This window comes from Pleurodeles waltl, chromosome 7, assembly GCF_031143425.1.
Source record: "Pleurodeles waltl isolate 20211129_DDA chromosome 7, aPleWal1.hap1.20221129, whole genome shotgun sequence".
NCBI classification, from domain to species: Eukaryota; Metazoa; Chordata; class Amphibia; order Caudata; family Salamandridae; genus Pleurodeles; species Pleurodeles waltl.
Window position 1 is genome coordinate 120,025,441 of NC_090446.1, and position 23,569 is coordinate 120,049,009.

The 23,569-nt window shown below is 43.6% G+C and overlaps 1 protein-coding gene across 4 annotated transcripts in view; it reads left to right on the forward strand.

Moving 5' to 3' along the window:
- Positions 1-23,569, forward strand: part of RGS19 (regulator of G protein signaling 19) — a 314,671-nt gene that overhangs the window by 69,848 nt on the left and 221,254 nt on the right. For 2 of the 4 annotated variants that reach the window (XM_069243228.1, XM_069243229.1), the window contains exon 2: positions 10,796-10,900. The exons of the other annotated variants lie outside the window; for them this stretch is intronic. In XM_069243228.1, coding sequence (XP_069099329.1) covers positions 10,796-10,900 — 105 coding nt within the window. The remainder of the gene's footprint in view (positions 1-10,795; positions 10,901-23,569) is intronic. 4 annotated transcript variants of the gene reach the window in all.

Here is a 23,569-nt window from a genome sequence, read left to right on the forward strand (position 1 = left end):
CCAATAAGTGGCCTACTCTGCCTTTGGATATATCCGTTAGTGAGGTCCAATATGGTATACGGGCTAGCAAAGGAGGGAAAGCTCAGGGCCCGGACGGGGTACCTATAGACGTTTATAAAGCTGCGCCAGATGTCTGGGGCCCCCTTTTAACCATTGTTTTTAATGTTGCCGTGTGTGCCGAGGCCCCTGTAACTTGGGGTGAATCAATCATTGTGCCAATTCATAAAAAGGGAAGTAGATCTGATGCTAAGAATTACCGCCCGATCTCTCTCCTTGACTCTTCAGTCAAGGTTATGAGTAGAGTGATGTTAGTAAGATTAGAGGAATGGGCTGAGCAGGATAGCATACTGGCTGATAGCCAGTATGGTTTTAGGAAGGGACGAGGTACGCTCGACCAGTGCATCAATCTTGATCTACTGATCGGGAAGTATACTGAAGCGAAACCCGGTTCCCTGTATCTTTGTTTTGCTGACCTGAGCAGCGCATTCGATATGGTAGATCATTCCATTTTATGGCCAACTCTGTTAAATTTAGGAGCCCCAGAAGGCATAATCTTTTTCCTCGCTAGGTTATACGATAAATTGAAAACCAACGTACGTTTTGGAACCAGAGGAGAATGTACTCCAAAAATCTGTGTTACACGAGGAATTCGACAGGGTTGTGTTTTGGCACCTCTCTTATTTATTTTATTTATTAATGGAATTGATGATATTTATTTTAAAAAAGGTTAATGCTGATGCTCCTCAGATCAACGGTGTTCCGGTGCCGGTGTTATTATATGCCGACGACGCTGTTTTACTCTCTCGAACACCTGTCGGATTACAACGACTAATGGATAGTTTTTCCTCCTTTATTAAAGATAGAAAACTAGTAATTAATAAGGGAAAAACGCATACCATGACCTGCGGAGCTAAAGCCAAAACGTTAAATGCCTTCTTTATAGACGGCGAAAAGGTGCAACAGGTGGATAAATTTTGTTACCTAGGTATTACCTTCTCTAACGACAGGAAATGGAACAATGAATTTAATAACATCCGGAATAAAATGGCAAAAAATGCTTATGGTATTTATAGATTTGCTGCAAAAGTTGGGGATCGTCGAACCAGGGATATGCTCAAGATTTACCAAGCTAGATGTGTGACTATTGCTCTGTATGGGGCAGGGGTATGGGGTTATAGCTGTACCTACAACTTACAGTTGGAGGAAAATATGTTTTTAAAAAAGCTCCTGTTTTTGCCCATCTCTGCCTCAACTGAATTAAGCCATCGCGAATTAGCCATTAATTATTTAACTGATCTGATATCACTTAAACCATTGATGGTCTGGCGGTCTTTTTGGCTTGGCGATGAGAAGCTACTTAACAGAACTATTGTTGAGGATTGCCTACGTTTGGATAAATATCGAGATATTCCCTGGGTTAAATATGTTGTTGTCTGTTTTTCAGACATTTTTAATCTGAATATTTTAAATAATCCTAGTGCAGCAACCACGATCTCCAAATCAGAAATGAAAAGTATATTTCTAACTTATGCAGAAAGGAAACGAGCAACTATAGCCGGATCATTGTCCTCCGTCATTTTTTATAATAGATACAATCTAATGGAGGGTTTTCCATCTTACCTAACTATGGTGACTAGGAATTCACATAAATTTGTGCTAACCAGACTAAGATTTGGGATAGGCACATTGTTTAGTAGCCCATCCAAACATTAAGAAACACCCGATTGGGCCATGTAGGTGCGATAATGTATCTACACAGAGCACTGTGCACCTTCTGCTGTTCTGTAAACTGTATACATGTTTTCGTATAGTATTTTTGAAACCTCTGTTTGTTAAATACGGAACACGTACAGTTAAACATGCCATGGCTTTAATTTTTAATCTGCAATCGGCAGATATTTGTTTTTATACTGCCACCTTTTTAAATCAGTGCATCAATTCCAGGAAAAGTATGAGTTTTTAATGTATTTTATTATTCTTTTTATATATTTATGAATGACCATATGTATTACTCAATGAGCCATTAACTATAATTAATAACTGTAAGTTTTAATTGCAATGTCTTTGTAAATATGTACTGTTGTCTTTTTTTTTTCTCTTCTTTGTTCATGCTTTTATGGTCATTTATATGTGCCGAATAAAGCTTTATGAATTGAATTGAATTGACAGAACAGTAGTAAATGTACTCCAGCCCAGCTTCAGAGTAAGGTAAGTATCAAACATGGCCAATCCTATAGAAAATAATAGAGGCAGGGACTTAAAATACCACCCAGAGGAAGTAATGTAAAATCAACAGAATTAATTCAACGTACAATATATATATATATATATATATATATAAAATTATATATAATTATCAAACATTATTTTATTACTGTCAGAATATTCAAACATAATTAAAAAATGAATTCAAATTAAACTTTTAATTTCTGTTAAAAAAATAAAAATGATTGAGCACCTAACTTTAACACATTTTAATGTATATTAACTAACATTAAATATGTTACTGTGACTTGGAACTTTTTGAAATTATTATTTAAAAATATTTAAATAATGAAATAAATATATTTAAATGATTTATTTAATACACTGTGATTTCATGTGCTATAACATTTTATTGTATTAGATCCAAGTCACTGATAGGTGCTATCAATTATTTTACTTTTAACGTTTACATCAACATAGTTTTAATAATTTTTTAAAGAATAATAATCTTTTAACAATTTTTCTCATACTTTCCTATAGGAAGATATCTACCATGGCAGCAAATGTGTGAAAAGTTACTAGGAGTAATTTTACACTCATAAATTCAGTCTTTGATGTCTGTATCCCCTAAACTAAGAGGAGTGAAGACTTTTAAGTTAATTCTATGCATAGAAATGGTGAACAGTACAAAAGCGTAGATTTACACATAGGTGCACTAAAATATTTAACTATGAGTACATTTAGAAGTGTAAATTTACCTTTGTAAATAGGCCCCTTAGTATAGAGATCTCCCCAAAGAAAAGATAGGACTGATGGAAGTTGAGATGCCACCCATAGGTTTGTGAATTATATTTTGTAGCAAGTAAGTAGTACTACTTTACTGGGCTCGAAGGGTGTTACCTAGTACTATCCTGTTTATGTTCCAGCTTGCTCTCCACTGACACCCCGTATCACATTCTACTTTTTATAATTTTGTAATAAACAGCAGTGGGCGAAATTACCTGTGGAATCACACCCTTTTTAGTCCACCTGCAAAACAAACAACATCTACTCTGTATGTGGTAATAATAAAGGCTTCTTCCACAACCAAAATTGATTGTGTTTGTGATGTCCAGGCCTCTCTAGCAGGTGGAGGTTGCCTACGGTTATTGTGATTGGCTACCGAGCATTCAATCAGAATAGCATAAACATAAGGACCTATTCTGAACAGTGAGTGGTTGCTGAAACAACTCTTTGTTTCAGCAATTCAACTCATCAGAACTGGTACCGGAGTTAAGGCCATTCTGCTTAAATACTAAGCTGCGAATCAAAATAGCTTCCCATGCACACACTTTGTCACGTGATGGGCAGGCCACCAATCTCAACACAGCTCTTGGACAGCTGTGTGATACCTCCCTCCCCCTTTTCCCCACGCTTTCTTCTGGGGATTTTTAAGTAGATTTTAGAAGTAGTTGAATCACCCAGTGATCCGCATCCATGTATTGTGCACACGCAATATGTAATTTGGTCCCTCCCTTAACACACTGCTCTGATTAAACCATCTTTAATTGCACTGGCTCTCAGCAACTCCCTAATTTCAATGCATTCACTGTCTTTCAGGAACCTATGTTCTCTTCACCTTGAACTGTCTCTCAGTACCACCACTCCTTCACACCAGCATTAGCTCTCAGTAGCCTTTGTTTTTTTTTAGCACCCTGTGCTGCTCGTCAGTTATTGTTCACCTTCACACTCTGCTCCGGCTTTCTGTAACCCTTCTCCGGTATATCCTGCACTAGCTCTTTACATTTCCTCTTCACCGTACTCTAGTTCTCAGTAACCATTCTCCTTCACGCCTTGCACTGGCTCTCAGTAACCCTTTTCTCTGGCACCCTGCACTTGCCTGAAATATCTCAAGTTCTTTGAGTTTAGAGTTTGGTTACATTACTCTATAGCTGCAATGTTCTCCTTGGTGCACATAAGAAAATGATACATTGATTGCTGCTTTCTTTCTGAAAACGTTTGTTAAAAGACTCTCTTCCAGCATCCTTTTGCAGTTTTAGCAATGTCCCATCTCAGCTAAATGTCGACTTAAAGACAGCTGTAACATCAGTGCTTAATTTGTGCTTGTTGTTTCCGGTGCTGAGCACCGGCACTTATTTGTGAGGGCCGGGGCTTATTCTTATGCCTCAAGCATTTGCTGCGAGCAAAAGACACAAATGGGAAAGATGGAAGAAGAAAAAACTAAAAAGCGTCATAAAGGGAGAAAGTAGAAAGTTGCAGGATGAGCTGAAGGGGCGGGGTGGCCGTAAATGGATTGAAAAGCCCCGAGATGGCTTCAGGATTACGCTGCCTCAGTATTCAGTGCTGGCAGATTTCATTACAGCAGCCTCGTGTTTAAGAGAAGGGCTTTGAGCACCGGCACCTCTTTATTTACAAATTAAGCACTGTGTAACATGATGGTTGGCCTTGTCTTTTAGTGCCACTGGAAAGGTTACTTGGTCAAAACATCTATGAAGTCAATATGTATTTTACTCCGATACTATGCTTTGCAACATTTTGATAAGTAACTGGGTCGCCTACCCATACACAGTTAAAACTCTCTGCCATTTTACGTTTGTTTTGCCCCGCATCTGAGTGGGCTTGTGAGGCAAAAACAAATCTTCTCCAGATCACCACTCCTTCCTCAAAGTTCTCTGATCACTCCTAGCCTTTCTAAAATGTGCTTTAACATTTATCATTATAAATCTTCCTTAAAATGCATAATCAACGTTACTGGTACCTGCCACCGTTAAAGTGAAAGAGATTTGTCTTGCCTATGATGGGTTTATTTATGTAAGAAAGAAAATAACATGCTGACAGTCAGTGTTGCTATTTTTCAGGTTTATTATTATTACCATGCTACAGGCTGTCGCTCTGTCTGACAATATTTTGTAAACAGAAGTTATTTGCTCTATTAACCATTTTGTGCATTTGTCTGTCAAAGAGTAAATGTCCTTTAATTCTCAAATAACCTGACATCGAAGAATCTAAGATGTGTTGTATTCTGATCCAGAGAGCTAAAGCTAAGCGCTGTATCTGATACTAACCTGGGTGTCATTGTTCATCCATGAGAGGTAACCAGTTATTTTCACAAATGTTTACAACAGACATTACTCCTTTAACACTGCAGCTGGTTTGCCTAAGGCACAAACCTTTTGATACTACAGCGTTGCATGGTGTATTTCAGCCATTCTTTCCTTAAGCACTCCGTAAAACAGTATTTTTCCCTTCAAGTGTATCTGGGGCTTTTGTATAATAATGCTATAAAGGCAATTCTAAAATTTCTAATTCCAATAAGTAAAGAAACATAAGTACAAACTTATTGTTCGCCCGGCAGTTTCAAATATTTTAGAAGTTAAATAGCCCCTGTGATGTCAGATTTGAAAACACCCATCACACACGTGTGTTTTTCTATATCTCTTGCAATTAGTCTTTTAAGAGAAGTTGAATATTTACCCTGTAACAAGCCAAGTTTTTTGTAGGGATTACATCAACATTGGATTTTCTTGAGTTTTTTTTAAAAGAAGACCTGAACTATATTACTGCATAGTAGTTTCCTATCAAAAGATAAATTCGTGTTAAGAAAATATAAAATTATGAAGTTCTAATACAAAACATGTTTGATGACTATTTCTCGAAATGTATGAGGTTTCTAGTGGTTCACGGGTTTCCTGCTCAGGATGGGGCTTTTAAGCACACCTTTATAACAATGGCTACAAAACCACTGATCTCCAACATGCCACTAGGGGACATGCCTGTGACTTCCTTTTCATAAGAGTCACAATCCTCAAATGTTACCCATCCTGCTGCTTTGCAAACTGAAACTTACTTTCTGTTTTGAGCAGCAAAAGCTGTAAAAACTGATCATATTTTCCATCTTCTGTGGAGACAGGGCACAGCAGTTTTTCTCTTTTCCTTTCTGCATCCCAAGAAGGAAAAAGCATTTGCAATGCAATGGGGCCTGCGTTTGTTCTAGTTAGAGCTATTAGCTTTTTTAAACTCCTAACCAAACTTTTCTTGCCACATGAATTGTTTCACATAACTAACCGGACTTTTCTTGCCATATAAACTGAAAAGTAAAAGTTTCACATAAGCGAGCCAATGGCCGCCATCAACGCAAAGCAGACACACAAAGGGAAATAAAAGTTCACTTGCAGTGAAGCCTATCTTTAAAAGTGCAATTATCCATGTAACTGGCAAAAGTGAAATTATCTATGTAACCGGCAAAAGTGCAATTACCAATGTAACAGGATCGATGTTATGCAAAGTGCTCGACTACTGCCCAGCGAGATCGCGCTGCTAAATAAAGAGAAAAAGTAGTCCAGAAACCGGACGGAAACATCGGACCTTGCATGTTTTCAGTAGTTGGTCGGTGCGCTCGAGGAGGGCTAAACACAAGTATGCATGCCTTTCACTAACGAAAGCAAGTGGATTTTAAAAGGCAAGCCCATGAACCAATGAAAGTGACTGACGTGACATGAGCGTGGTTAGAAGCCCAAAGAGAGATTACAAAACGGGACGGAGCGCTTTGCGCTCGACCCTAAAACGCCTATTAGCTACGTTTTTCTGTAAATATGTATGTATATTTTACACATTGCTAAAATACTCACAACAGATTTCCTTGTCACAATATGTCGGCTCCCCTTTGAGAGTTGTTTACGTCAATCAACAAGTAGATATTTTTGGAGTTTGCAGTTCCTGAGACACAGAAACATCAGGAATCAGCTCACCAAAAACATATCTTCATACAAGTGGGGTAAGAACCTATATAAATCCCTCCACACTTTCCATGTTGGCAATTTTCATGTGGAGCCAGCATTTGGATTACACAAGCCACCACGTTCATGGTCCCACTTACTACGCTCAGCTCTAAAAATGGGTGTGGCTTCTTTTGTCACTTCCTGCACTTTTCATAGTAAAATATATTGTACTTTGTCTCTTGGTTGCATGGGTTTTAGAGTCACTTCCCGAGCCATAACGTCTTTTAACACTGCATAAAAGGATGCCTTAAAAATTAGTGTGGTCTGATCCCTTTGAACCCAGGTAATGGAGTCAATACAAGATCACTTATTATGCAGGGTGGGTTTGGTTTAACCCCCAAGCACCTTGATGTAGTGGTCAATATGTCTTAAGCTATGCATGATCTGATGAAGGGTGAGTGTTGTTTGACAATTTGGAATCAACATGTTGGGGTCATTAGATGCGTTGTCATTTCCTGACAGGCCTATTCCAGAACAGCATTTTCAAGTAGTTCATGGTTGAGGCCTGTTGGAAATTGCCCTTTTTGCAGGGTTAACCCCAAACGTTTTGCCTCTGACCTCCTATTTTTGACTGTGTGCTGCATTTCCTTTTTGCTGACTTTAGGACTCTGGGCACTTTACCACTGCTGACCAGTGCTAAAGTGCAAGAGCTGTCTGTCTAAATTCTATTGGTAATTGGTTTATCCATGATTGGCATATGTGATTTACTAGCAAGTCCTTAGTATAGTGCACCCTGTGTGCACAGGGCCTGTAATTCAAATGCTACCAGCGGGCATGCAGCACTGATTGTGCCACCCAAACGAGTAGCCCTGTAAACATATCTCTGACATGCCGCTGCAGTGTTTCTGTGGGCAGTTTTAAACTGCCATTTTGACCTGGCTAGTGTACCCACTTGCCAGGCTTAAACCTTCCCTTTTACTCCCTGTAAGTCAACCCTAAGGTAGGCCCAAGGCAGCCACATGGGCAGGGTGCACTATATTTAAAAGTTAGGGCATGTATCGGTATGTTTTACATGTGCTGATATTGAAATACTGCTAAATTCAGGTTTCAAAATTGCAAGGACTATCTCTCCCATAGGTTAACATGGGATTTGCCTTGAAATGTCTTTTAAGTGTCATTTCCCATTGGGAGCAGATATGGATTTGGAGTTTGGGGTCTTTGAATGAACTCACAATTGAAAAAATACATCTTTTGACAAAGTTGTTATTTAAATTGTAAGTTTGAAAATTCCACATTTAGAAAGTGGGCATTTTCTTGCTTACCCATTTTCTTGCTTACCCATTCTGTGCCTCTTCCTGGGTGTGAATACACGTCTGGGTCAGTATGACAGTTGGTCTGTTTGTGAATTCACTTAAGACTGTCAGTCAAAGGGAGCTGAGGTGTGCCCTTGATATCTTGATGGGTCTTCCTGAGTAGTGGAGGAGCTGAAACCTGCACCTCAATAGGGCTGTGCCTAACCCTACACAAAGCAGTTTCCAACCCCCTGGAGTGTGTCTGGGGCCAGGCCAGGAAGGGCAGTGTTTTGTGCACTACAAGGACTTTTGCCTACTTCAAAGGCAGAAGTGGTATAAGTACTGGACCCTCTGACCGCACAAAGTTAGAATTCTTCTGGACTGAGGACATTCTGCCAGGAAGAGGAGCTGGATGCTGTAGGAAGGACTGCCACTCTACCTATTGCTTTGTTGTGCTGGGCTGCTGCTTGCTGTTTCTGTCCTGGGAGTGAAAGGACTGGAGTTTGCTTTTACATCCTTTTTCCAAAGGTTCTCCAAGGGATTGGACTGAGCTTGCCTCCTATTAAGAAGTCTCAGGGACATCAAAAACTTTATCTGCAAGCACCTGTGCTCTCTTCCTGAGAGTCCTGACTTGCCAAGAGGTGCCACATTCAGTTCCTGCACCCATGGGAGTGAGTTCTGATGCAACCAAGAAGAACCCAAGCACACTGACTCCAGAGCGACTTTGGAACCAGCGCTGCTGTCCGACTCCACGCCGCTGCCTGCATTGGAGTGGTGGTCCCTGCTGAGTGCAACAAACATAGCCTGCAACACAGGCCCAACGCCCCCGCAGCGTCTCCAAAGTCCCACCACAGCATGAATCCCGAGTGTCATGTCACTGACATCCGTGACACCCAACGCTGACTTCACCGCAGCACCTGGGTTCTAAGGAATCGACGTCTCACCACCAATGCTGCATTACCTCCCCTGCAATTGTAAGGAACTGACGCCTCACCTCCCCTGCCTAGCAGTTAGGAATTGACGTCTTACCTTCCTGGTTGCAATAAGGAACAGACAACGCACCGGCTCCAGCGACGCCGCACCTTCCCGACTCCGTGCAGTGTCTTTGTTTCCTTAGCGTTTTCCAAGGTACTGTACTTGGGGTCCGTGTGACTCTAACTGGCCCGCACTCCCTCATGAGTGGGATCTGATTGTTAGGAAGGACTCAGTCAAGACGCTGTGATAGCTCCAGCTGGAGCTATTGTGTTTGTAAGCGCTTTACTAAGATTTAATCTTTGAAAATGTGTATCTTTACTTGTGTATGTTGGATTTCTGTTGTTTTGGTCTTGTTTTACTCAGATAAATATTGGCTTTTTTTCTAAACTGGTGTGGAATACTTTTGTGGTGTTTTCATTGTGTTTGTACAAATACTTTACACATTGCCTCTGAGATAAGCCTGAATGCTTGAGACAAACTACCAAGGGGTTGAGCAGGGGTTATCTTAGCTGTGTGACTCCATTACCCTGACTAGAGTGATGGTCCCTACTTGAACAGGGTGCAGACCACCGCCAACTAGAGACCCCATTTCTTACAAGGTCACTTCCAGGGTTGGACTTCCAGGCCTTTGTCCAATGGTTATATCACTTTTGGGTCAGGGTTCATAAGTGCTACCAATTCTCAGTCAGGTTTCATGGTGGAGGTCACTTCCAGATCAAAGTCCATAGGTGATGAAAATGTAGAAAAAAGATGCAATACTTGTCACATTATGCAAACCATGCCTGCTTCTGATTGTGACGGAAGTTATATCTTAATGCTACACATCCTTACCTTACCAAAAACCCTCCAAGAGGTCCCAAAACACAAACACTCCCACCACAGGCATCAGCAAGCCTTTTCCTTTGGTGAGGGAGAAACATGCCACCCCTTTCACCCACACCACATATATCTACCCACATCCAGCAGTTCCTCAAAAACAACCTTTTGTCACTGGCTCGTCCTCTTTCTATGTTCTTACCACATTCACATTCATTACCACAGCTCATACCCTCTTCACAATTCACACTCAAATCAGCTTTTATGTATTGGTAGGATTAATTCCATATAAAAATGCTCTGATGGTAAATCACTACAAAAAAATTCAAAAGTATCAAATATAAATGTTAAGCAGGAGAAAGTGAATACAGATCATGGTCATAGCCCATCATAAATTCTCCTCAAAGAATTTTATTAGGTGGCACTGAAAATGTTAGAAAGGTGAACAAAACTAAATAATTGGCACTGTAACCTGTCAGTCCCTTACTGGTGTACGCGTCTGGTGTAAGCTCAGATAAGGAGCTGTTTGAGATGAAGCAGATAGGTGTAGGTTGTTTGGTTGTGTTGAAAAGGGAACCGTTTCAGATGTAAATTCAGAAACTTTTTCTAACTTTGAGCCTTCTTCTTTTCTACTATTTATGAAGCACAAAGCAAATGCCATTAACAGATCTTAAGTGGGTTGCCTGCTTCGGATTGCTTCTGGACTGTTATGGTGTACAGTATGGTCTACAATTTATGTCTAATCTCTTTAGCCGGTTGAGCAATCTGATGGCTTGAATGTTCTCCCAGTGCATTAGGCTGTCAGCCAATACCTGCTGGTCGGGGAAGAGTCCGTGCCCATCATACAGCTGGCTCGCGAACAGGTCGGGTGAGATGAGGGACCGCGAACTCAGGGTGAGTAGCTCTTAGTCTGCCCACGGGCAAACATCTTTCCTCTTCTACCCGTGCACACGAGCGTACAGTAAAAAAAGAGCATGAGTGTTGCCCTCATATGTTGACATATGATTGCCTGGTAAGGCAGTGTAGCCAGCTATCCTTGCACTGCAGAACTGGCAAGGATGCTGGTATGACAATACTTGATATTATTTTATATACGCTCCCTATGTTTTATTTATTTATAGTTTGAATTGTATTTTTGCAGGCATCACTGTACCACTATGAGGGTGGAAGGCTGGAAGGGGAGTACTAAACAAAAGAAGTAAAACTAGGGAAGAAGAGCCCATGAGTCACAGAGTGCATTCTGTATCAAAGCTGATAATACAAAGGCATCTGAGCCGATGAATCATAGAATACATTTAGTATCATTTGAGGGAAAAAAGGGATTAAAGCACAGGAGTCATTGAGTACACTCTGTAGCACAGGCTTCTCCCATGAGTAGCTCGTGAGCTCCTTGAAGCTCTCCAGTACCTGTAAGTAGAGCTCCTGTTTGCAGTTCAGCCTAAATTTAAACCTGTATTCGAGACAAATGTGTGTGTACATTCAGAACTCATAAGTTGGTGTTCGGAGTAAAGTGTTTGAATTTATGCAAAATATTGAAATGCAATGTGATATTTGAGTAATAAATTATGCAGTGTTGAAGAGACTTAGGGGGTCATTCTGACCCTGACGGGCGGCGGAGGCCGCCCGCCAGAGTTCCCCCCTCCGAAATACCGCTCCGCGGTCGAAAGACCGCGGAGGGTATTCTAAGTTTTTCCCTGGGCTGGCGGGCGGTCGCCAAAAGACCGCCCGCCAGCCCAGGGAAAAACTCCCTTCCCACGAGGATGCCGGCTCGTAATCGAGCCGGCGGAGTGGGAAGGTGCGACGGGTGCTGTTGCACCCGTCGCGTATTTCACTGTCTGCCAAGCAGACAGTGAAATACTCGTAGGGGCCCTCTTACAGGGGCCCCTGCAGTGCCCATGCCAGTGGCATGGGCACTGCAGGGGCCCCCAGGGGCCCCGCGACCCCCCCTACCGCCATCCGGTTCCCGGCGGGCGGACCGCCGGGAACTGGATGGCGGTAGGGGGGGTCGGAATCCCCTCGGCGGCGCAGCTAGCTGCGCCGCCTTGGAGGATTCAAAAGGGCGGCGGTACACTGGCGGGAGACCGCCAGTGTTGCCGGTCTGACCGCGGCTTTACCGCCGCGGTCAGAATGCCCTGCGGGGCACCGCCGGCCTGTCGGCGGTGCTCCCGCCGACCCTGGCCCCGGCGGTCTAAGACCGCCGGGGTCAGAATGACCCCCTTAATATTTTATTAATAAGGTACCAGGAGCACCGCAGCTATGGCTGTTAAGCATTACCCATGTAGAGGCATTCCATACTGGCAAATTGTTTTTTAAATTGCTGATGGTAACCATGCCTGATGTACTGAAGTGACCACTGATGGTATTCTTGGTTATGGTGGCCACTAATGTAATATTGTTTGATGTGATATTAGTAGTTCATGGTGATCTTCATTGTACGACAGAAAAGGTTGGAGACCTCAGCTGTAACATATAGGGAAATAAAAGGCATTAGAGCCCAGGAGTCATTGCATGCATTCTGCTTCATATAGGGCAGGGTTCTGCAAAGTTGGTCCTGGAGAGCCTGGTCCATGCCATGTTTTTAGCATATCCACATTTAGAAAAAAGATGTTTCAGAAATCTACATTTTTCTAATTGTGGATATGCTAAAAATCTGGCATGGACCTGGCTCTCCAGGACCGACTTTGCAGAACCCTGATATAGGGTAATACAAGGGTATCGGAGCCCATGGGACGTAGAATGCACTCGGTAACATATAAAGTAAGACATGGGCATGAGACCCCAGGAGACTTAAATAAATGTTGTAGAATTTAGGGTAATAAAAGGCATCAAAGCCCATGAGTCATAGAATAAATTCTGTAGCATATTGGGTAATAAAAGGGTATCAAAGTCCATGGGAATTAGAATGCATTCTGTAACACTTAAAGTAATAGAAGGGCATGAGACCCCAGGAGTCATGAAATACATTTTATAGCATATAGGGTAATAAAAGGCATCAAAGCACATGAGTCACAGAATACACTCTGTAGCATACAGAGCACTAAAGGGCATCAGAGCTCATGAGTCGTAGAATACATTCTGTGCCGCATGGGGTAAAGAAGGGCGTTAAGGCCATGAGTCATAGAATATATTCTATAGGCTAATGAGTAACACAAGGGCATCAGAGTCCATAGGCCTTAGAGTACATTCTGTAGCATACACAGTCATACACAGGTATCAGAGGCCTTGAGTCTTAGAGTATATTCTGTAGCATATAGGGTAACCGAAGGGAATCTGAATCCAAGAGTCTTAGAGTACATTCTGTAGTATATAAAGTAATAGTCGAACATCAGAATTTTACAGTATTGGAGCACATTATTTTGCACATATGGTAATACAAGGGTGTGAGAGCCCAGAAGGCATATAAAACATTCTGTAGTTTACAGGGAAATACAAGGGCATCTGAGTCCTAGATCCACTGAACACACTCTGTGACATAAAGGATAATATGAGGGTATTAGAGATCCTGATACATCAAATAAATTATGTAGCATAAAGGGTAATAAAAAGTGTACCTGGGCCCATATGTTACAAAATAGATTCTGTAGCGTATAAGACAGCATGAGGGCACCAGCGCCCGAGTCATAGAATACATTCTGAGTTCTCCATCAGTGCACCTCAGTTCTACCCCGGCGAGGCCACTTCCTTTCCTGCACTGGCCCCACTCACATACAGTTCCATTACAGCAGATCAATTCTCATATTCAGCCCCACTGCCAAGCCAATACTGGACTCGAAAGAGCAAACACAGCTCATGCAGTGCACCTCAAGTCTAACATCCAATGCCACTGTTGATGGGAACCACCAGAGCCCCACCAGAATCCATCATCAATTCTAACATTCAGTGCACATTTCTTCTCAGTACTAAGACTCTCAGACAACCTCCCTTCAGGACTCCTTGCTTCTGTGGTTTATAGGCAATGCCATTCCCATGCTGAGCACCACTCGCAGGTTCACCAGAGCACCTCCAGGCTAACACCTGGCAACATTGGCACACCAATACTAGGTTCCACACATAGTTCCATTAACATACCTAACTTCTGACCTTAAGTGGCCGTTACTATTCTAGTTCTGCAGCCCACATACCGTCAGTGGACCTCAACCCTAACCTGCAGCACCCCATTATTCCAAAACTAGGATTTACACAGCGATTATTTTTCTCTAATGTTCATTTTTTTCTTTCTTTTCATACTTCTTTCAGTATTTTTTCCACTTTATCTTTTGTTCGCTAGCTTGCTTCCCTTTTTTCTTTTGTCTCACATTTGCTCAATTTCTTCTTTGTTGTGATTTCATTTTCTTGTTTTCTTTCCCTTCTTTCTTTTATTTATTTGCGACCCCTTCTCTTTCTTGCTGTTGTCTGTTATATTACTTTTGCTTCTCTTTTTCTGCCCCATCCGCTTTCTCTCCCTAGTTATCAATGGAGCAAGCGGTGCAGTGGCACTGGGGCCCAGAGACCTACGGACCTCACTCAACTCTAATTACTGCTGTATTTTCCTACTGAAATTCCAGTCAACCATTTTCCTTTCTTACTCCAGGACCCATGGCACCGTCCTCTCCATCTTTGCTCCTGACTCCCTCTTGTCTTTTCACCCTCCAATCCGTCCCATATGATAATTTTGTTATGGTGTTTTAAGCATTACACTCTAATGCCAAAAGTTTATTTCTGATAAAGGTTTATGTGATAATTGTAAAGCGCGGAAACTCTCTACAGCTGAGAAAGGGCAGGAGCCCTTTAAAATCAACTCGCGCTCCCGCCGTCGCGGGAATCGCTTTTGCCTGCCAGTGACCGGGGAAACTCTCTACAGCTGAGAAAGGGCAGGAGCCCTTTAAAATCAACTCGCGCTCCCGCCGTCGCGGGAAGCGCTTTTGCCTGCCAGTGACCGGGGAAACTCTCTACAGCTGAGAAAGGGCAGGAGCCCTTTAAAATCAACTCGCGCTCCCGCTGTCGCGGGAAGCGCTTTTGCCTGCCAGTGACCGGGGAAACTCTCTACAGCTGAGAAAGGGCAGGAGCCCTTTAAAATCAACTCGCGCTCCCGCTGCGCGGGACGCGCGCGGGCAGCGCCCGGGCGAAGCCCGGGCCAAGGGCGGGCCCGTCCTTGCCCGTCATTGCCCGGAAGAGGCTGGGCTGGGCCCCCCCCCTTTCACTTGCCCTCTGAGGGCCCCAGCTCACAAAGGAAAGCGAAATACCTACTGGAGCGAAGAACTATCGTCCTTCCTGACCCGGCCAGCAGTGTCTTTTTGGGAACTTCTGGACTCGCCTTCAGCCTTTGTTGGGATATCAAGAGCAGGAACATCTCAGGTGCTACCACACGCGGGACATCTAAGTGACAATCTATTTTTTTTATTCATTCTTTTTCTTATCTTCCTCCTTTTTAATTCTAACTTATACTCAAATAGATTGTTACCCCTCGGCAAAGTGTTCTCTATACACATCACTTTCTGCTCGATTGTTTACTTTAGCTGGGCTGGTGTTAACCTGGCTTACACAATTAATAATTACCCCATTTAAAAGGCGCAGTCTGGTTGAAACTATAGCCTATTAGCTTGTCGTTCTCACTCATTTGGAACTGTCCCCACTCTCACTTTTGGTTATCTAAAACCTAAAGCCTCCTTCACACCTCTCTTTTCTGCAAGCAACGGAACTGGAAACGTCTTGGTTGGTCACCTATGTCACGAGGCCAAGTCAGAGACTACAGTAAATTTACCTACGCCCGCATTGTGCTACTTACCTGCGTGCCCCTGTGGTCCTCGGGACTGCTGTTCCTTCTGCTGGCCTCCACGTCTCCCCTCCGCCGTCGCCTGACATCGCGACCGCTGTGTGGGGGGAGCGTTTGACGGGACAGGACGGGACTACATTGCCTAGGTCCCCTTACACCCCGTAAGCGGAACCAACGCATCTTGCGCTATTAAACTGGTCCTGCCCCTGGCTAAGCGCAGGTAAAGGGCGGGCCGTTGTGCAGCCGTTAGAGGACCGGAAGGGGTCGGGTTGGGCAAATTCGCTAAGCTGTTAACTGCTTCTATTTTAACGCTTTAGTAAGCTGTATGCTTGGGCTCCATCTAATTAAGTTATTGTGCCTTTTGGGTCATATACACTTGCTGTTCTGTGTTATTGTTGATATATGTAGATGCCCTACTCTTTGTTGCGATATAAAAGCTCTGTGTAGGGCAGGGCTATAAAATACTAGACAGTCCATCGAGTATTTTATCAATACTAGTAGTGGTTGTTATATACGTGAGGGTGGTGTAGAATGGCTAAAAATATTTCCACCCTGGATACCTACTTGGTTAAAATGGTGAGCAAGATAAACATTGATAGAAGGAAATCCTTAGGGAAGGAGTCCACCTCAGAAATTATTTCCTCTGTAGACGATGGTAGCGGTTCTATTATGGCGGATCCCCCTAATATTGAAGCTCTCCCTTTGGAAAACTCAGCCATTTTGTCCTTAGTTTTAGAGCCACCAATTCAAGACCCATTGGAGCCCCCGAGCGAGTCTGTATTTTCTCACTCTCCTCCTAAGAGAGCTGTTAGAAAATGCAGAAAAACGCAAATAAAGCAGGGGAACATACATCTTAAACCAATGACAGAATATGGTCATAGAAGTAATGTAGCTAATAACGAGATTATAATTAATAAGGACAATATGAATTGTGATCTCTTGGGTCACATCGCTAAGATATTTGAGGAAAAACTAGACCATATGACTAAACCTCTTATGGAAAAAATTGAATTGTTATCTACGGAGGTATCTAGGTTGGGTGGTCTATTAGATAGGATGTGTAAGGAACAGACTATGAAACAGTCTGACCTACCCGTCCAATCTGGTAACTCTGCACAATTGGTTGTAGCACAGAGGTCATGTCTACCAGAATCTAGGGAGCCACCATGTATGGTGGATAGTACCTCTCATATGAAAGCAGCTGCATCCAATACCGTGAGGTACACTACTCCCGAGAACAGACCAAATCATATTAATCTCCCACCTGATTGTGAACCATATGTCATTGTCCTTTCGATTGTTCCTCCTTTAGACCCAACAGCAATGAATTTCCGTGAGGAATCACATGATTCCCTCAAACGGAAATCAGTTGCTTGGCTAAACAAAAATTGTGGTTTCCCCCCACATTTATCCGATCATATACTGTCTACTAGACGGGTACCATGGATCGGAAATGCGAGGAAAAAATGTAAGGGGGATTGTGTAATTGTTAATTTTAGGCACCCTCAACATGTTGCGACTGTTCTTCTTAGAGCAGCTTCTCTGGATGTAGAGGAGTCTGACGTGGGTGTGCACCCTTTGGGTTACTTTTATAGACATCTAGCCAGTACATCAGAATCTTCTAAAAAACACAGACTCTTGACTAATAGAAGAAACACAAATTTTTATATTCCAATTGAAAATAGATTCTCGGTACTGAGTACTTTGGATGAAAACGATTGACTCCCACGAGCAGGGGAATCTATCACAGGAATGTTAGTATATACCCAGAAGTGGGAGCAAAAACAGAGTATAGAATATTTAGAACTGAAACTTTTAGTACCTTCGAGCCCCAGAAACTCATGGACAGTTAAATTGGTAAATAGCGTTAAATCCCCTTATTCTATTTTGAGTGAGGTAATTAGTTTGGGCGTACCTGATAAGTGCCTCACAGTGTCAATGAAGGTTAATGATGTTAGCAAAAACTATAACCAAGGCAAAGAGTTAAATCCTTTAGTCGAACTAGAGGATGTTACAGAAAAATATAACTTACCTGTAGTATTAGATTCACCCTGTGTAAAAGGGAAAACAAATATTAGACTGATATCTTGGAATATAGCTGGCTTAGCCAGGAATCTTGAAGACGTGGTATGGTGTTCCTATATTGAAAATTATGATATCATACTCCTACAGGAAACTTGGATGGTAGAAACCCCCCATAGATTGGGGTATAAAACATACTGTTCTTATGCTATTCCATCAACTAGAGGTAGAGCCTCAGGGGGGCTGGTTATCTGGGTAAAAGTGACTCTAGAAATAGTTGTCACCCAATTATCCATCCCCTCTCTGGACCTACTAGGCCTTAAAATTGACACAAGAGGGAAAGAAACTATATATTTAATAAATATATATAATAGACCGTCCTCATCTAGCAAGGAATCAGAGGTGGTAGAACTCTTGGATTCCTTTTTAGATTCACTAGGAGATAATGTAAAGGTGTTAGTTGGTGGGGACTTTAATTGTAAATATGAGCCTGTCTTGGGGTTGGAAAAATTGCTTGATGAACAAGATGCTGCTAATGATATCTTGCCCTTAGAATCTGCAAGTTCAGCTAAAAGCACAAAAGCCGCCCTACAGATTTTACAGTTGACTGTGGTACATGATCTAAGGGCTTGCAATGGTCGATTTCGATCAGACAGACCAGCAGCTCCAACCTATTTTAAGGGAAATTCCAGGTCACATATAGACTTTGTAATGGCTACCCGGAATATATGGGACCAAATAACCGATTTCAAGATAGACCATAGGACGGAGAGTGATCATTTCCCCCTCCAACTATGGCTAGACTCTCAATCATTTATTATTAGATCCGAAGAAGAGACCCTATTAAATACCACGGTCGCGGAGCTAGAGGTAACCAATAACAGGCGTGCTCTAAGATGGCCATATATCTTGGGAACAGAAAAGACGCTGATAGATATTTACAATGTATTTACTGAAACGGTAGGAGACTTACAGTCAGCATTAGTGGGAACACAAGGTGTTCTTGATTTACATCTTAAGCTGGTAGATGCACTAAGTCCACTAGTGAGTAAAATTTATAAAAAAGATGGTAATAGGATAAGGAACCATCTTGAGGCAGCGAACCCATGGTATAACAAAGATTGTCGAATAGCAAAATCAAGACTGATCCAGGCAGTAAAATCCGGGAACTGTTTGGATATAAAAAGCAGTAGACTAACCTACAAAAACACTATGGCCCAAGCTAAAAAAGTATGGGATGAAAGTCTTTGGGAGGATCTCTTGAGTGCAGCTAAGTTACGGGATCAGAGCATGTTCTGGAACTTAATCGCTAAGGGAAATAAGCAGGGTAGATCAACAAAGGATATTTTTTTAGATGAAAACACTTGGTGTGATCACTTCACTAAGCTCTATGCTAACAAAAAGGAGAGTTTGCCCTTCGGGGACTATGAGACAAACTTAGAAATGAGTATCGCTCCATTATCTTTTAGTTTAGAAGAAACTAATAAGGCTTTATTAGCTGTGAAAATGGGCAAAGCCCCAGGCCCTGATAAAATTCCCGGCGATCTACTAAAATACGATGTGGATGTGTGGGGGCCTTATATAAACTACCTGAGTAATTCCATTGCGGCAGGCACACCGATCCCCGATTCATGGAAAGGGGCAGAAATTACAACAATTTTTTAAAAAGGTGATCGCTATGATCCAAGCAATTATCGCCCAATAAGTTTAATAGACACGTTTCAAAAGATATATGCCAGACACATTTTAAATAGGCTTTTAGATTGGATTGAAGAGACTAAAATAATAACCAAATATCAGGCTGGGTTTAGAACAAAAATCAGTACGGTTGACCAGGTATTTAGGTTTATGTGCATCTGTTGGAAGTACATAACACATAAGGAAGGGTAGTCTCTATGTGGCATTTGTGGATCTAAGGACCGCCTTTGATCTTGTTCCTCGCAATTTGTTGTGGACTACACTAAGGAACATGGCGGTCCCTGGGGAACTACTTAAAGAACTTATCAAGCTACACACAGGGAACTATGCAAAAATTAGATGGGGAAAAGAAGGTGAAACCTCAAGGGCCATACCTGTAGACCGTGGTGTGCGCCAAGGTTGCATGTTAGCACCTACACTCTTCTCATTATATGTCCTTGAATTATAGAATACATACTGTATACTGTAGGGGCATATAAGGGCACTAAAGTTCATGAGTCATCAAATGCGTTTTGTAAAATATAGCCTCATACAAGGGTCCTACAGTCCATGAGTCACAGTAATACATACATTGTCATATGGGATAACGCTACGGTACCAGAATCCATTAGCAGGAGAATGCATACAGTAGAATATGAGATAAGGAAAGGGAATTGAGTCACACAATACATTTTATTGCGCAGAGCTATAAGGTAACTTAGAATTATTCTTCTAATTCAAGCCTACACACACAGATGTGCATGGGAACACACACACACACACACACACACACTGACCAGCGCAATAGAGTCTGATGCACAGGTAGAGAGGTTCTGATAAATAAAACTGACAAAGGTAAGATAGTGATAGGAAGATTACATACCTACTGGCCCACTTGGAAGAGGGCGGTGGCCTGGGCAATTGCACATGTCTTACAATGTGCATACTGTGGCACGACGCTATAGGGTCATACAAGCAGTGTCATCTTAAGAATTGCTGGGGCCCTGGGACTGCCAGATTTTCGGACCCCTGTTCAGAAAACACACACACAAACGAGAGAGAAATAGGCAGAAGCAGAGGTAGAGAGGTTCTGACAGAAAAATCGACAAAGGTAAAATAGAGTGGTAGAAAGATTACATACCTAGGGGGCCCCTTGGAAGGCGGCGGAGGCCTGGGTAACTGCCTGCTATGCCCATGTCTTAAAACCTCCTTGTACACAAGGGCATCAGAGTCTACGAGTCACAGAGTACCTGCTAGGGTAATACGGGGCATCAGGGTCCACGAGTTACAGAGTACCCACTGTGGCACAGAGCTTAGCGTAATACAGGGGCATAAAGGTCCACGAGCCACAGAGTACATACTGTGGCACATTGCTTTGGGTAATAAGGGGCATCAGAGTCCACGAGTCACAGAGTACCTACTGTGGGCCAGAGCTTTGTGTAATACAGGGGCATCAAGGTCCACGAGCCCCAGAGTACCTACTGTGGCACAGAGCTTTGGGTAATACAGGGGCGTCTGAGACCACGAGTCCCAGAGTACCTACTGTGGCACAGAGTTACGGGTAATACAGGGGTATCAGGGTCCACGAGTCAGAGAGTACCTGCTGTGGCACAGAGCTTTGGGTAATACAGAGGCGTCAGAGAGCACGAGTCCCAGAGTACCCACTGTGGCACAGCGCTGTGGGTAATACAGGGGTATCAGGGTCCACGAGTCACAGAGTACCTACTGTGGCAGACAGCTTTGGGTAATACAGGGGTGTCGGAGAGCACGAGTCCCAGAGTACCTACTGTGGCACAGCGCTATGGGTAATACAGGGGTATCAGGGTCCACGAGTCACAGAGTACCTACTGTGGCACATTGCTTTGGGTAATACAGGGGCATCGGAGACCACAAGTCACAGAGTACCTACTGTGGCACAGAGCTTTGGGTAATACAGGAGTATCAGGGTCCAGGAGTCACAGAGTACCTACTATGGCGCAGAGCTTTGGGTAATACAGGGGCATCAGAGTCCACGAGTCACAGAGTACCTACTGTGGCACAGAGCTTTGGGTAATACAGAGGCGTCAGAGAGCACGAGTCCCAGAGTACCCACTGTGGCACAGCGCTGTGGGTAATACAGGGGTATCAGGGTCCACGAGTCACTGAGTACCTACTGTGGCACAGAGCTTTGGGTAAAACAGGGGCGTCGGAGAGCACGAGTCCCAGAGTACCTACTGTGGCACAGCGCTATGGGTAATACAGGGGTATCAGGGTCCACGAGTCACAGAGTACCTACTGTGGCACATTGCTTTGGGTAATACAGGGGCATCGGAGACCACGGGTCACAGAGTACCTACTGTGGCACAGAGCTTTGGGTAATACAGGGGCATCAGGGTCCACGAGTCACAGAGCTTTGCGTAATACACGGGCATCAAGGTCCACGAGCCACAGAGTACCTACTGTGGCACAGAGCTTTGGGTAATACAGGATTATCAGGGACCACGAGTCACAGAGTACCTACTATGGTGCAGAGCTTTGGGTAATACAGGGGCATTGGAGGCCACGAGTCACAGAGTACCTACTGTGGCACAGAGCTTTGGGTAATACAGGGGCATCAGGGTCCACGAGTCACAGAGTACCTACTGTGGCACAGAGCTTTGGGTAATACAGAGGCGTCAGAGAGCACGAGTCCCAGAGTACCTACTGTGGCACAGCACTGTGGGTAATTCAGGGGTATCAGGGTCCACGAGTCACAGAGTACCTACTGTGGCAGAGAGCTTTGGGTAATACAGGGGCGTTGGAGAGCACGAGTCCCAGAGTACCTACTGTGGCACAGCGCTATGGGTAATACAGGGGTATCAGCGTCCACGAGTCACAGAGTACCTACTGTGGCACATTGCTTTGGGTAATACAGGGGCATCGGAGACCACAAGTCACAGAGTACCTACTGTGGCACAGAGCTTTGGGTAATACAGGGGCATCAGGGTCCATGAGTCACAGAGCTTTGCGTAATACACGGGTATCAAGGTCCACGAGCCACAGAGTACCTACTGTGGCACAGAGTTTTGGGTAATACAGGAGTATCAGGGACCACGAGTCACAGAGTACCTACTATGGCGCAAAGCTTTGGGTAATACAGGGGCATCGGAGTCCACGAGTCACAGAGTACCTACTGTGGCACAGAGCTTTGGGTAATACAGGGGCATCAGGGGCCACGAGTCACAGAGTACCTACTGTGGCACAGAGCTTTGGGTAATACAGAGGCGTCAGAGAGCACGAGTACCAGAGTACCTACTGTGGCACAGCGCTGTGGGTAATACAGGGGTATCAGGGTCCACGAGTCACAGAGTACCTACTGTGGCAGAGAGCTTTGGGTAATACAGGGGTGTCGGAGAGCACGAGTCCCAGAGTACCTACTGTGGCACAGCGCTATGGGTAGTACAGGGGTATCAGGGTCCACGAGTCACAGAGTACCTACTGTGGCACATTGCTTTGGGTAATACAGGGGCATCGGAGACCACAAGTCACAGAGTACCTACTGTGGCACAGAGCTTTGGGTAATACAGGAGTATCAGGGTCCACGAGTCACAGAGTACCTACTATGGCGCAGAGCTTTGGGTAATACAGGGGCATCGGAGACCACAAGTCACAGAGTACTTACTGTGGCACAGAGCTTTGGGTAATACAGGAGTATCCGGGACCACGAGTCACAGAGTACCTACTATGGCGCAGAGCTTTGGGTAATACAGGGGCATCAGAGTCCACGAGTCACAGAGTACCTACTGTGGCACAGAGCTTTGGGTAATACAGGGGCATCGGAGTCAACGAGTCACTGAGTACCTACTGTGGCACAGCGCTATGGGTAATACAGGGGCATCAGGGTCCACGAGTCACAGAGCACCAACTGTGGCACAGAGCTATGGGTAATACAGGGGGATCAGGGTCCAGGAGTCACGGAGTCCATCCTGCGGCACAGAGCTATATGGGAATGTAGTGGCATCAGAGGTCATGAGTCAGAGTGCTTACTGTGGAATAAACGGAAGTTTAACTTTAACAGAATCTATAGAAAAATAAGGGGTAATAGAAGCGCATTGAGTATGTAAGTCACACAAGATGGGTCACACAGGACTCTA